The sequence below is a fragment of the Lathamus discolor genome, chromosome 7 (genome assembly GCF_037157495.1).
Source record: "Lathamus discolor isolate bLatDis1 chromosome 7, bLatDis1.hap1, whole genome shotgun sequence".
Classification (NCBI taxonomy): domain Eukaryota; kingdom Metazoa; phylum Chordata; class Aves; order Psittaciformes; family Psittacidae; genus Lathamus; species Lathamus discolor.
In genome coordinates this window covers 22,601,487-22,616,878 of record NC_088890.1, presented here as the reverse complement: position 1 = coordinate 22,616,878, position 15,392 = coordinate 22,601,487, and the positions used below count along the sequence as shown (strand labels likewise).

The window sequence follows — 15,392 nt, the reverse complement described above, 5'->3', positions numbered from 1 at the left end:
CTGATGGGGTGTAAGTGCTGCATTGCTTGACTTGTGAGTCCTTGCAGCAGAGTGGGATCTTGCTGGGCCATCAGCACACTGGTTTGGGGTGTATATGGGCTTTTTGAAACGTATCCTTGAACTGCTGGTACAAACAAAGCAAATAAATCCACTCCGGCTGTTGGTCACAAGGCTGCTTCCAGCTCTGCCTCCTGCCTCTGCTCCCTGCCCGTCCCTTCGCAAGCTCTGCCTCACAGTTCCTTTCCTGAGCCTCTTACGTCCTTTTTTATCTCATTGGCAGATCTGAATAATCACACAAAAGTGCTTCTGAAACTTTTCCCAGTTCTTCTCTGTCAATGGTAATGCATCCACGGCTCGTATTGAGAGCTGGCTGTGGGGCTGGCTGCAGCCGGGGAGGCTGCTCCAAGGATGCCGCCTGGGATCTGCGTGGCCTGATGCTCAGCAGGCGCGTTTGATCCTTGTAGGGGGTCAAACGCTTGGCTCAAGTCTTTTTTTATGTTTGTGTTTCCGTTAGGCAAATGGGGCTGAAAAAAGGAACGAGAGGGACCAAAGTGGAGTGTTCTCATGAAAAAACCCCATTGGTTCCAAACACAAAGCACCATTTGTGCTCAGATTTGGGGGTGAGGGTAAGGACAGCACTGCTCCGCTGCTGCAGATGACTTGGGTTTCTTCAGCTGGAGAAATGCTTTGATTCTGTTCTATTGTTAATTAACTACTCTGAGAAAAAACACATTTGTAAATTAGGCAGGAGATGCCTTCAGGACTCTGCACAGGCTTCTGCCAGAGTTGGCAGTGTCCTTCTGCTTCTCATGCTCTCAAATTCAGTTTCTCACATGTCTGGAGACCAACCGGAGGATAGGTCACTGCTGAGGAGGTGATGTCCCCCCTGCTACCAAAATCTTGTCACAGAAAACCAATACAGCCAGCACAAAATCGTAGAATCCCAGCCTGGTTTGTGTTGGAAGGGACCTTAAAGCTCATCCAGTTCCAATTCCTGCCATGGGCAGGGACCCCTTCCACTGGAGCAGCTTGCTCCAAGCCCCTGTGTCCAACCTGGCCTTGAGCACTGCCAGGGATGGGGCAGCCACAGCTTCTCTGGGCACCCTGTGCCAGCGCCTCAGCACCCTCACAGGGAAGAGCTTCTGCCTAAGAGCTCATCTCAGTCTCCCCTCAGGCAGGTTCAAGCCATTCCCCTTGGCCTGTCCCTACAGGCCCTTGTCCCAAGCCCCTCTCCAGGTTTCCTGCAGCCCCTTTAGGCACTGGAGCTGCTCTCAGGTCTCCTTTTAAGGAGCCTTCTCTTCTCTAGGCTGAACCAGGGGGGCTCTGGGCTCAAGCCCACTGAAGCTGGGTCATGGGGAGCTTCTTGGCAATCAACACCCCCAAGTCCTTCTCCTCAGCTCTGTTCTCAGTCCAGTCTCCCCCAGCCTGTGTTTGTGCTTGGGATTGCACAAGGACCCCCATGGGTCAGACCTAGGGGCAGGATCTTTGCACTTGGCCTTGTTGAACTTCATGATGTTCACGTGTTGCCACCTCTCCAGCCTGTCCGTGTCCCTCTGGATCCCATCCCTTCCCTCCAAGGTGTCGACTGCACCACACAGCTTGGTGTCATCAACAAACTTGCTGAGGGTGCTCGATCCCACTGGCCATGTCACCAACAAAGATGCTGAACAGTGCCTGTCCCAACACCGACCCCTGGGGAGCACCACTGAAAATCTTGTTCTTCTCCTGGCACAAATGTTCTCAAGGGGTTGTCTCTGTCAGTTTGTCCTTATGGAAATTCCAGTCTGTATGCCTGTATTCATGTGGAAGCCCACAGACAGTTCTGCTGGTGTAAATACCTGGTGATTCAAGCTCTGCGAGGGGCACAGACTGGAGCTGGTTCGTATTTTAGTCACAGGTCACCTGAGGTGTTTCAGTGGGGTGATTGCTTGGACAGTTTGTACTTGCAGTTTCATGTATTCATGGCAGCTTCTGCCTACAAGTAGCTGTAAATGGCCAAACCTCATCCAGAAGCCATGTGGCAGTTGGAAACGTTGACTGCATCTCTTAGAGGGCCACTTGAGTCTGAGGTCAGTTATTTTTACTTTTCCATTTTGTTCTGGTGAATGTTTGTTCCTGCTCTCAGACAATAGCTCCCACCGCACCGCAGCCTTCGCTCAGGCTTTTCAGCCCTCCTCCCATGGCAACCCATGCAGCGCCCAAGGGTCTCATCTCCTGTACTTTAGCTAAATATAGGCTTTTCAAGCCCTTGTATAGAGCCTAATCCATACCTTTACAAAGCTTAACAAGCTGAATCCAGTGGCATAAGCAGCTGACGCAGCTTTATGGGCAGAGGAATCCTCTACATTTTCTTACGCTCTAATCTGCCAGGGTTTGTTTAAGTTTTCTGCTGCTTAATCTGGTATTTTACTGCCTGTATGTGCTTGACTCTGAGGACTGGATTGTTGGGATGATTTTTGCTGTCTGCAAACTTACTCTTCAGTTTTCCATGCTATCTGCCCAGGGACACCCAATCATTTTGTCTTCTTTCAAGTAAATGTTTCATAAAAGAAGCGTCAGCCGAATCTGAAGTTGCTTTTACACAATTCCAGCGTAACGTCCTGTTTACCAGCTCGTTCACAGCCTGAGCTCACTGAAAATGAGAATTCCCCTGGCTTTGGTTGCAGAGCTTCTCTCACCCTGTCCTCTTTGGTTTGGAGGGAGCTGGGTCGCATACACACACTGGCAGCTGCAACAGGATGAAAATATCCACAAAGGTTTCTGGCAGAACCTCATTTGACAAAACATTTTCAATGGTTATAACAAAGATTTATTTCCATATCCGAGCTTTTGGCTTTGTCCAGCTTGGTTGCAGACTCAGTATGGGTTTTGTTGATGCTGTTTTCTAAAAGCAAGTCAATCTGTGGTTTGTAGCTATGATGTGTACAGTTACACTTCACTGTGTGCCTTGGATTCAGAAGTGGTTTCAAACCCACCTCTGTAAACAGGGTGTCACAGTTTATTTTAACAGCTACTCCTCCGGTTCCAAACACGCACGTGTTTGTGTGTGTGCTCACGTACAGGCATCGAGATTGCTGTGAGCTCCATGGAGCTGGAAACAGGTTCATGGCATCAGTGATTTACAAGGCTTAAAGAAGCATGAAGGAGGTGGCATGCACCTTCCTGCCTGCCAGCATCCAGGAGGTTAGGGCCTTCCTGCATCTAGACCTTCATATTTAGTAATTGCTGGTGTACCTGACCTCTGTGAATTTCTCCAGTTATTTATCTTGTTTGTAATCTTGGACACTTTGGTATTGTATATCCTAAGGAGCTTGAACACAGTGAGAAGGGTTTGAGAGATTCTGTCAGATGCTGGCAGAACTGACCTACCCTGTTGCCTTGCCAGTGGAAGAGGGGCAAAATTCCTCTCCTCTGCTTCCTATGGGTCAGAACCAGCAGGTAACAACTCTGAATTCATCTTCCTACACCAACTCCCACCTCGTGCTGCCAGCGGGATGCAAGGAGACTGAACTGTACCATATGCATGGAGGTGGCATTGCCGTGCCCAGTGCCCAAACCCCTTCTCTGGCAGAAGAGACGGAGTGGTGTTTTCTGCCACCTGAGGAGCACTGGGAGGCATTTCAGGTGGTGAAGCAGAGAAACTGCAGGAGAGCTCTTACTGCAGTGAGATCTACCCTTGTTTGTGCAGCTGGTTAAGGTGAGGCTGACTTTATTCATGGATCTTCTCGCCTGGTTGAGCTCTCATGGAGCCGTGGCACCAGGGCTGTATCTCACAGCACCCAGCTGAAACTCTCCTCTGTGCTGCAAATGTGCCTTGCAGCCTGGGCTACGTCAGACTGAGCAAGCAGGAGCAGAATCTTCCCTGTGAGGGTGCTGAGGCGCTGGCACAGGGTGCCCAGAGAAGCTGTGGCTGCCCCATCCCTGGCAGTGCTCAAGGCCAGGCTGGACACAGGGGCTTGGAGCAAGCTGCTTCAGTGGAAGGGGTCCCTGCCCGTGGCAGGGGTTGGAGCTGGATGAGCTTTAAGGTCCCTTCCAACCCAAACCAGTCTGGGATTCTGTAATTCTATGAATCCCATTGGAAGGAGCAGTGCTGTGCTGGAGTTTATTTGGCTGGCTGCTTGGTGCTTTGGCTGCACAGCAACTTCTTATCATGGGTCTTCTGTTCCTTTGCAGTTCAGTTTTGTTTTCCCCAGCGCTGTGTTCTGGAGGTATTCATCGGCATGCCTGCGGGCTGCTCTATATTGTTGCATATCCTGTGCCATCCAAAATCATCTTGGTGGGTGTTCCAAGCAGCTGCCATGGAACAACCCATCTTCTTAGCAGCCAGAAGTGCTATGAGCTATGTGTCTTCTTCTCCTCCTCATCTTCATACATTGTAATAGATATGGAACCCATGGAAGTCTTGCATATGGTATACCTCGCCAGGAGGCTCTGATACCTAGCATCTGTCTGTACATGCTTGAGGAAGATGTTTTCTTAAACAGGCTTCCATGGGATGGTGCTTGGAGAATTTTGTGTAGATACAAAATAGTCTTCCTGGGTAAAAAGATTCTTTAGGACCCTCTGCCACGTTTTAATGGAGGTCCACAGTGAGCTGGAAGTGCGCTTCTGACTGACAGCTATTTTAGCATCACATCAGGAATGTTGGATGCAAAAATTCCAGTCTGACTATACTAGTGTGAAAAGCACCTGAGCTTTTCTTTGAGATAGCTGTGAGCAGTCAGCATAGCTGCATAGTAGGTGCTTATTGGGGTTTGGGTTTATTCACTGTTAGTTTTGTGCTTGCATGTTCGGAGGTGGACTCAAGCTAATGTAATATTTGCCTTTATGTATTCCAGCTGTGTGGGTGTTGAAGAAGAAGAGGCACCAGATATCGACATCTATCATTGTCCAAATTGTGAGAAAACCCATGGGAAGTCTACCTGTAAGTACAGCCGCCCAGCTGGTCCTCAGGCACAGTTCAGGTTCTCTGTGTTTAAACAGCAGAGGCTTTTTTTTTCCCCATTCCAAAAAGACACACCTAAATATCATATGTCATAAATAATGGAATTCAAACTGTGAGGTGAAAAAAGATGTTAAGGGGAGAAAACCATGGGCTGGATTGTGGAGCTTTGGATGCATCTCCCTGCCAGGCCTCAGGCAGTGTGTGTGAGCTGATGCAAGACACCTTCCTGAGCGAGTTTTGGTCCCTAGTCCCAGCACTGAAAATGCTCATAGAATCCCAGGCTGGTTTGGGTTGGAAGGGACCTTAAAGCTCATCCAGCTCCAACCCCTGCCACGGGCAGGGACCCCTTCCACTGGAGCAGCTTGCTCCAAGCCCCTGTGTCCAACATGGTCTTGAGCACTGCCAGGGATGGGGCAGCCACAGCTTCTCTGGGCACCCTGTGCCAGCGCCTCAGCACCCTCACAGGGAAGAGCTTCTGCCTAATGTCTCCTCTGAATCTAATGATGCTTCCTTCCTCACATGAGTGAAGAATTGTGAAGGCACTTAGTACTGTGGACTAGAAAAATTGTACAGGGACATCTCACTGTAACACAGTGAGCTTTGGAAACTACATGGTGTTTTTGTCTTTGGATGAGAAGAGTAAGAAACAATGTGTTATGCTTGGCCTGGCTATAAAACTGTCGTGATTTCAGTGGCAGTCAAAATTGTGGGATGCACTGAGGGTGCCAATTCTTGCAGTTCTTTCTCAGGAAAAAGTTCTTCCGAGTAAAAGTGACAGTTGAACTCAGTGGAAGTTTTGTCTGGGAAAGAACTGTGGGATTTTTGCTTTGGTCAGATTAATTCACAAATTCTTTCTATTATAAAAGGGGGGGGGGGGAACAATCCCTGTAAAAGATGAAATGTTTTATTTGAAAGCCATTTCTTGTAAATAAGCACCAATGATGCAGAGGTTCTTGCTGCTTTGCAACCTGACAGCAACACAGAGGGGAGCAGCACTGTGCTCATCTCCCAGGAGCCAAACAAATCACATTGCTCCTTTGATAGTGTGAAATAAAGGATGGCTGGAAACTGGCTTCTGCTGTGTTAAAATGCAGTCATTTGAAAACCAAGCAAGTATTTGTGCACTACCTTAGAAGTTACAGTGTGAAAGATTTCTGGGGGAAAAGGGAAGGAGTCAGAAATGTTCATTTTGGGGGGCAAAAATGGGAATCATTTTTCCACTAAGGCTTTCTCAAAAGCAAGTGTGAACTGGGAACCTGAACGACCTGCAGCAGTTCCTGCCTCCCAGGTGGTGTGGGACCCAAGCAGGGCAGCCACAGATTGGGCAAACTCCAAAAAAGCCTTGGGAGGCTTAACAAAATCAATATGGCCCTGATTTAAAAGACAGTTTTTCTAATGTTTTGTTGGAAGATTTCTGTTAAACACTGGAAATTGGTCAAAAAAATAACCACAAATCATCATCAAGTGACCTATTTGGAATTAGAATGGGTTGTGTTGATAAGGGGGGTATGACTGCAGATACTCACAGGCTATGACTGACCCGGTACAGAAGCAGCAGCGCAGGATTTCCAGCCGCTGTGTTTTGTGTAACATTGAGATGTGTCTGATGCTTTGATTTCTTTCACTTTGGTTTGAATTAGGAATGATGCAAAGCACATTCTTTTCGCTGTGAAGGCGGAAGAAACCAGAAGCAGCAAAAGTTTATAATCAGGAATTAAATATCAGTTCTATAAAAACCGTGTTGCCATATCTTAGAATTCAAGAAATGGATGTTTCAGTAATAAGATCACAAGTTTACTGTACCAGTTAAGATGAGGAGAGTTGAATCGACAACTGTTTTCTGATACTTCAAGAAGGTTTTTCACTATCCAGTTCTCTTTATCCATATTTGTAGAGTTACGGATCCTGTTGACAAACGAGACTGCTATCCTGCAGCCCCTCCTTGCAGAGTGCAGTAGGCCAGGGAAGTTGACTGATTCGGTGAAAGCAGGAACAGCTTGGTTTAATGCATTTCATCATCAGGCATTTGTATGCAGGGCATCTTGCTCCCCACCACTGGGGCTCCTGTGAGATGATCACTTTTGTTTGTTTCTTAACTGGTACTGGTACAATATATATTTAAACCAGTTATCTAGCACAATCAGTTTTGTAATAAATGAGTAAGAGTTGTTCCAGAGCCAGTAGTTCACTCGTACGATTTAATGGTTGCAAGATTAGCAAAAGGAAACACAGACACCAATTGTCTGTTATGCAACTCGCCTGGATTTAAAAATACACATGTATTTCTGGAGCACGCATTCCGCAATATATGTTTTCCAGATGTCAAATTTAAAAATCATTTTCCTCCTCTTACATTTTTCCACTTCACCAGTGTGGCTCAGTGGCTGCTATTGCAGAAGATTACTTCCTGTCATATGACATTTGAAGCCATTTTGGTTTAATGAAATTTGTAGGGACTCCTCTTTGGGAAAAAATTATACAATTCATGCGAAATTTTCTGACATCACTGAGATAAAATGTGTTTTTTTGAGGCAGACTTGGCTCATTTCTGTAACACGATCTGAAGTGGTTTTAGTTGGCTTGCTGTCTCGTTTGCAGCAGTGAAAATCAGGAGGCATTCTGTGGAATCAGTGAAGTTACATAGGTGCAAACAGACCAAAGTCAGGCTGTAACCGTTTATAAGTAGTTACAACCTTTAATATATACCAATAGAGAAAGAAGAGGGTGCTTCTAGGTGTCCCTTCTTCGTAAATATATTTGGAATAAAGATTCCAAAAAGTAAGTATACTTTTGAAGTGTAGGATTAGTCATTTTGGGATACAGTTTTCATAAACATACACTCTCTCTTCTCTCTGATGGGTTTTCTGGAGAAAACCCGTTTTTTGGACCAGGCTATACTTTCCAAAGGTCAAATTTGGATCAGAAAGTTCTTCAGAGAGAGAAATCTGTAATCAGTTAAGCAAAAGTGGCCTTTGTGGCCAAAGCTCGTATTGCTTGCACGTGTTAGTGGGCCTTCAGTGAGTACTGTGGTGTTCATGGTAAAGAAGAAACATAAAGTGATTGGCTGAAAATAGGCCAAATATTGACTGTTTGATGTAGCATGATGGACTACAGCTTGCCGCCATTCGGGAGATAGCACCTCCTGGGGAGCCTTTGGGTGGCAGAGGCATCATTGTTGCTGCTGCATCAGAGGTGAATGCAAAAGGTGGATGTGAGAAGTGGATGTGAGGTGGATGGGAGAGGTGGGTGGGAGAAATGGAAGCCTGCCAGTGCTCTGTGCTGAGAAATAGCTCTCTGGTGCTTTCTGAAGAGTTGCAGTGAATTTCTCAATTCAGCACCAAATTGCCACTTTGATTTCTCGACACTTGGTGCTACCTGAAGTGCAATAAAAGAACACACTAATATGATAAGCTCTTTAATTTTCAGTGTGGCAAGTGACACCTGTTTCACTGTGACTTGTGCTAAGAGTCCCAGTGTTGGCTTGGATCTGCTGGGGGGGGGGGGGAGAGGCAGCCGTTGGAAAGGGAAGGAGAGGAGGAAGGTTTGGCATTCATGTAAGGCTTGTTTCCTTTGTTACCAGGAGCATTGAATTAATACACTAAGCCTGAGAGTCATTAAGATAAAGAACTAGCAGCTTTAATGAATATATCCAGCTAGGCTGGAGAGCTGCATGGAACTAATAAAACCAACATGCTTTGTGCAAAACCTGGGATGGATTCATGGGGAGATAACTTGAGTTATTCCGGGGTTGTGGTTGGGAAAACAAAGTTAGCTTTTCCCGAACCTTATTTCTTATAGCTGTGGCCTCTGGATTCCTTTCTTAATGAAAAAGTATGTGGATCCATCTGAGCGTGACTGTGCAAAGAGTGTGGAGTGTGCTGTCCATGCGTGGTTACTGAGGAGTCCAGTTTCTTTCCTGGCTGTTTTGAACAGTGAGAAAAGCATAAGGAATCTTGATTTTGGGGGTAAAATACTGAATTACGTGATGTAAAACAAGGATGAAAAATAAAAGTAAGATACGATATATGAAAATTCTACTACCAGAGTTTTGAGATTATACAAATAAGCACTTTGGACAAAACCCAATTTACTACCAAAATGAGCGTGTCTGGACAGACTGTGGAAGGAGGAATAGCTGAGGGAGAAAGTGCTGACTAAAAGGAAAAGCTGGACCAGTTTTTCTTGCTCTGTGTTATCTGGTTGTCAAAGAGGCAAAGCAGAACTACACTGACATTTGACTTACTTATTTGTGCTTATCCCAGCTGACCCTTTTTCCATGAGAACTTGCCTGTATGTCTGTCACCCCCTGGCAGCGCAGTCGAGAGGCCTTCTACTGTCCTCACCTCAAGGCCTAAGCCTGGCTTGCCTTTCAAAACCTAGGCATAAGAGGAGCTCTAAAAATTGCATTTGTGGTGCCCTTGCATCTTTTTTTTCCCTTTCATTTCTTTTTCCTTTATATGCATGCTGTTTGCAGGGCGTAAGGCAAAGCTCATCAGAATTGATGTCAAATCTGCCACTGCTTGCACAGGCCTTTAGACTAAGGTAATTCATGACAGATATTTTCATAAAGATCTATACTGCATATTGAGAAGGCAGAAAAGTGGCTTTCTAAGAGTTTCATGATAAGGATTAAGTGTGTAGTCTGGCAAGTACAGGATGTCCAGAGCCTGTGTTTGCATAAAGCCTGTGGTAGCTGTGCAGCTCAGTAATTACCCGTCTGGTTGCCCTTATGTTACAAAACGAACACTGTTCAGTCTGTAATAGATCTCCAGGCTACAGTATAATTGTCTAATGGTGAATTGAGAGCAATATTAAAATTTGCACTGCAGCATAGTGGGGGTTCCCTCTTCTCTGCTCGCACAAGAAATGAAGACTTGTCCTTCCTTCGAATGTCTTAATAATTATCTTCTCCTGAACATACAACACTGTCCAATTCATTCTTTTTCAGTGAAAAAGAAAAGAAATTGGCATAAACATGATACTGGACAGACGACAGAGGTTAAACCTGTGCAGAACGGGAGCCAAGTCTTCATAAAAGAGCTTCGAAGTCGTACTTTTCCAAGGTAGGTTGTTCAGCCCTTTTCCTTTGAAGCTGCTGCTGCTACTTGCTGAAAGCATTGCACAGTACAGAACAAAGAAGTTTAAATGAACACTGTTTTATTACAGATGTCCCAGGCTCTTCCCTTTTTTATATCTGTGCAGCCATATTCAAATCTGCTCTTGGTTGAGCCCCGTTCCTGTGGATTTCCATAGAAGCTAGTACTTGTGAAGACAAGGACAAGAACATGTTTGGCCCCTACAACATTCGCTTGCATAAGAAATTAGCCAATTTATTGCATAGAATTATCCAGTTCTCAAAAATACTAATGGTTGTGCTGAAGTGTGTCTCCATCTTGAAAAGAAGAACAATGACATCCTCAGTTGCTGCAGTGACAAAGGCTCTCTTATTTGGGGTAATGAATAGTGCTAATTGTTAGGTGACATGTTCCACACTTTATTAGGCTGCTTCACAGCCATTTGTAAGAGTGATGATTTTCTTCTGGTTCTTTAATGTAGGCCTTAGCCAAATAAATCTTGAATTATTAATGACTAATTATTTTAGAAGAATCCTTAGAGACTGGTAAAGTGTGCTTGGTAAACACAAAACTTCTTTCTTCTTTCCTTTTTCCTTTCTTTTCCTTTTTTCTTTCCCCTTTCCTTTTTTTCTTTCTTTTCCTTTTTCCTTTCCCCTTTCCTTTTCCTTTCTTTTCCTTTTTTCTTTCCCCTTTCCTTTTTTTCTTTCTTTTCCTTTTTCCTTTCCCCTTTCCTTTTCCTTTTCCGTTTTCATTTTTTTCTATCCTTTCCGCCCCTTTCCTTTCCTTTTTTTTCACCTGGTGTGGCCTCTGAGATTGCTCTCACCTCTGCAGTATCTTTTGAGTCACTCTCGGACTGTAAAATACCAATGTGGATGGACCCCATTTCTGTTTCTTTCTCATATAAACATGCACATAAGAAAACTGCTGCCAAATTCAAGTTCTGAGACAGAAGGCTCAATAGCCAAAACGAGCACCTTCAAGATTCAGCCTCTGACATCTTTAGTTGTGCCATAAGTAAGACAAAGTCTTGTTGAGAAATTTTCTCTTCTGAAGAAAAGGAATGAAATCTGCAGATGTTCATAGAGCAAACCCCATCGCTCATCACTCAGAACGTGATGAGCAGAAAAAGGGGGTCTCAGTTTGAAGACAGAAACATCATTGCTGATTCCCAGCACATGACAGTAAATTACAACCTACGGTTAGTCCCTGGGTAAGGCTTGGATCAAAAGGAAAGTGGAGAGAGCAAAAAGGCAGAAAATATTATTCATGTAATTCTACTCCTGAATGTTTAATACCATGATAGCATCTGAGTAGTAACAGTAGTAGTAATAATAATTAAATGGATGGTTCACATGCTGCAGTGTCAGCACCAAACTCTCCATTTTAGCACAATTATTACTAGATGCTGGAGTACTGATCTCTCTTTACCACTGTGTGTTAGATCCTGTGGCACATCAGACTTAAACAAGCACAAAATATATCTATGGACACTGTAAAGTAAGTGCAGAGGTTTAGTGGTAAATCATTGTATGCTTCTGGCTCCTTAAAACCTCCAGCTGTTGCTGGTGTGTGGTACCAGTGCTCACACAAATGAGGTACACTCCTTTTAATGCATTATTAATGAGTTTTGCCTCCTCATCAGCCATTGCTGATTCGCTGTAGCTGGGGTGAGCCAGAAGTAAGTTGGTTTTCTACAGCTTATCCCTATTTGCATCTGGCCACCCTGTCCTCCAGGGCCAAACCCCACTGGGACAGCTTGAGCAGGCCCTGAGTGAGGGGTTCCACCTGTGTGGTGGGGTTGAAGGAGGAGCCCCCCTAGCTAAAGGGCATCAAGGGCTTCGCTACAGGTTGGGCTTCACGGGGTGGTGATGGTGGAAAGGCCTGAGCTTGCTGGCCACCACAGTGGCTCTCACAGCCTCATCCCCTTTCCCACTGGATTTTGGTGCTATATGAAGATGTGGGCTGTAGTTCAGAGCTGCTGCAGGAGATGGCAGTCATGTATTAGCCTTACCTGCCCAGGAGGGAGTGCTTTTTGGGATGGACACACAGTTTTGCTGTTCCCACCACACCCAGCCATAGCCATGGCCTGCCACGTGGTTTTTGGAGCCCAGCTGTCAAACAGCACATGGGCCGGGTGCCTTTGGGACTGCTGGTCCTTCATAGACAGTCACTTTCCACTCTGAATTCAAAGAGTTTTACTCTTGAAAAGATCTAGAAATCAGACTTGAATTTCCCTTGCGAGCTGCTGGTGCGAGTAGCTGGTGTTCTGATGGAGTGGCGCGTTCCTTCATTCCTTTGAAGCCCTCCCAGCTACTTGAAAATGACCTGCAGAGTATTTCCTGAGCAATTGATTTGACTACTTAGAAATTATTTGCAAAGTATTTCTTGGGGAATTTTTTTGAGATTCTGTAACATTTTTGATTTTGCCTTCTTTAGAGCGGAGCATTTAACACAGATTTCTTTAAGATTCATCACAGGTAACTCGACAGTTGATAGTTGAGGAAAACAGCCTTTCACCGTAAGCTGTTATTTTAGGAGTTTCCAGTAGCTGGTGCATGAGGCTTGAGTAAATCAGTTCAGGATGATTTTAGTGTTCCCTGTGTGCTTTGCAGTGAATGGCTTTTGGGCTTTCGTCTTATGCACCATATTTGCACCTCATTGCTTACTTGTAACCCTTTCTTTCAGTGAGGAAATGCAGAATATGCCAAACCCCTCATCCCTGGAATCTGTCTTTACTTTTTCAGTGCTGAAGATATAGTGGTGAAAGTGCCAGGCAGCCAGCTAACAACAGAGTATTTGGAAGAAAATGGTTTTGCAGAGCCCATCCTCGTCCCAAAGAAGGATGGCCTGGGTTTGTCTGTACCTGCTCCCACCTTCTACGTCAGCGATGTTGAAAACTATGTTGGTGGGTATCTGGTGGCATTGTGCTGTTTGGAGCTCAGCTGCTTTTATAAATACATACATTTGTATAAAAAATTGTAAAATATGCTTTAAAATATTGTCTGTGTCTTGATACGTGCTGATGTCAACGTTTGTTATGTGGTGGTAGCTTGTAATTATCAATAGACTGTGTGAGTTGTCCCTGCCCCTGGCAGGAGGGATGGAACTAGATGATCTTAAGGTCCTTTCCAACCCTAACTATTCTATGATTCTATGATTCATTCTTGTTTCTTGTATCAACTTGACAGTGAGCCCAAGCCAGACTGCACTGTACATAGCACTGCAGTAATAGTAGTAACAGTCATAGTAGTATCAAGAAATAGTTTCTTCAGGCCAGGTCTTAACTGATTATTGCCACCTCGCTTTGTATAGAAGGAATTAGTAGACTGAGGCTCCCACTCTGCAAAGGCAGGGCAATTTTTAACACTGGTGTCAGAGCTATTTTCATTGCTGATGGTCACTTGGATTCATTTTGACATTCCCCTGTCTCCACCCTGAGCAGGGTATTGTACTGCATCTTCTCACAAGTCATCACGTCATCCCACCTCGGAAGACATCCCTTGGCCAAGAGCCATGGAAGTGCTCTTCACTTCTCTTTGTCTCCACATCCTGATTCCTTTAGCATGTATGATCTCGTCTCTTGTCCTTTCTCCTCTGTGTCATTTCCTGTCTGATTCCGTCTCCTTCCAGTCTTCTGGCAAGGCATCATCCATATGGAGCTGTGACTCCAGCTCCAGTGTATCTGTTTGTATTTCACAGCCCCAGCTCTTTATCTCTGCTAACCACACCATCTTCCTGCCACTGACCTGTTCCTCAAGCTGGCGGGTGCTCACCAGGCAGGCACTGCTGCTCTTGATTGTATCTGTAGTCATGTTCAGTGAGATACTATGAATAAAGGAGAATTCAAGACCCCTGATTTTGTTATCTCTATCCCATTGCTTCTACAAGAAAGATATTTTCCTTGCCCATCTGGTGCACTTAGCAGTTTTTCTTTTAAGACCTAGGTGCTCCTTATGCATCTGCTGGCTTTCTTTTAGCCTCTAGCTGAAATAATCCACCCTACCAATAGAACTGTTAGTTCAAAGCTGAAGGGAATGACACAGCTTGTTTAATCTGAAGCTGGCACCAGATTTAAAAGTGAATGGCGCAAATATGCACTGGTCCAACCTCCATGGGGTTAGTTTGCTTGAATGGGATTTCCCAGGCAGGGATTTATCTCACTGATTTGTAGTTTATTGCATTGGACCTAGAATGTCTTTTAGAAACAACCTAAAGTAAGTAGCAGAGGACAAAACACCACAAAGGAGGCTGCCAAGTGCATCATTACTGTTCTGGTGTTCCATGAAAAACAAATGGAATTCTTTCGCCCTCCTAATGTGAAAAAACCTATGAATGAAACACTGGGAGAGTTAAAATACAGCCAATTAAAACTGAAGGGAAGAAAGACTGGAGAGATGCTTTTCATGCAAAAGGGATAAGAGAGTGTGCTTAGAAACGGGCTCTCTTTATAAAGCTCTGACTTTCTCCATGTGTTCTCTGGTTTGCCCAATGTACAATTCCATTAATTGACTACGACTGTTAGTATTAACACTGGGGATTTGTATCCAACAAGGTCTGTCAGAGGAAATGTATAGGTACTAGGAGATTCTCTGTACTCTAATACAGAGAGGATGGATTTCTGATAGGTGTAATTTGGGGTAAAATAACAAAATCAATTTTTTTGTGACACATCTGAAATACCAGGATAAAAAATGGGAATTTTCCTGCAAAACTCCTTCTCACTTATAGATTTATAAGTAAAAATTTAAAATACAGCATTAGAGAACTTGCAATTTTGGGAAAACACCTTGACAAGATGTCCTGTGCAGTGTTACACTCTATCTACAATTACAAGACTTTCACAGCATGGTGGGTAGGGCTTACTCTGTGGTTATACAGGTATTTGCGTATAATATTCACCAAGCAAATAAAATCCATAATGAAATTTATAGATTCAAAATAACATTAATCTTTTAAAGATAAAAACTGCAGAAATAATTATGTCAGGGGCATGAATACAAAAGCATCATTTTATGCATACATATTTTATGTTTATACACATCTTTTAGAGATACATCCTAGAATCCAAGCCTGGTTTGTGTTGGAAGGGACCTTAAAGCTCACCCAGTTCCAACCTTGCCACGGGCAGGGACCCCTTCCACTGGAGCAGCTTGCTCCAAGCCCCTGTGTCCAACCTGGCCTTGAGCACTGCCAGGGATGGGGCAGCCACAGCTTCTCTGGGCACCCTGTGCCAGCGCCTCAGCACCCTCACAGGGAAGAGCTTCTGCCTAAGAGCTCATCTCAGTTTCCCCTCTGTCAGCTTGTATACATATATAATGTATGTATACATGTATACAGGGAAGATAGAAAGAAGATCAGAAAATCAAAAGATT

At 44.6% G+C, this 15,392-nt stretch overlaps 1 protein-coding gene across 4 annotated transcripts in view; it reads left to right on the top strand.

Annotated features, from left to right (window-relative positions):
* Positions 1 to 15,392, top strand: part of PHF2 (PHD finger protein 2) — an 85,881-nt gene that overhangs the window by 38,811 nt on the left and 31,678 nt on the right. For all 4 annotated transcript variants that reach the window (XR_010614226.1, XM_065686960.1, XM_065686958.1 and 1 more), the window contains exons 2-4: positions 4,839 to 4,924; positions 9,894 to 10,008; positions 12,765 to 12,925. Coding sequence is in view for 3 of the 4 variants with exons in the window: in XM_065686960.1 (XP_065543032.1) it covers positions 4,839 to 4,924; positions 9,894 to 10,008; positions 12,765 to 12,925 (362 nt within the window). In the remaining variant the exon portion in view is untranslated. The remainder of the gene's footprint in view (positions 1 to 4,838; positions 4,925 to 9,893; positions 10,009 to 12,764; positions 12,926 to 15,392) is intronic.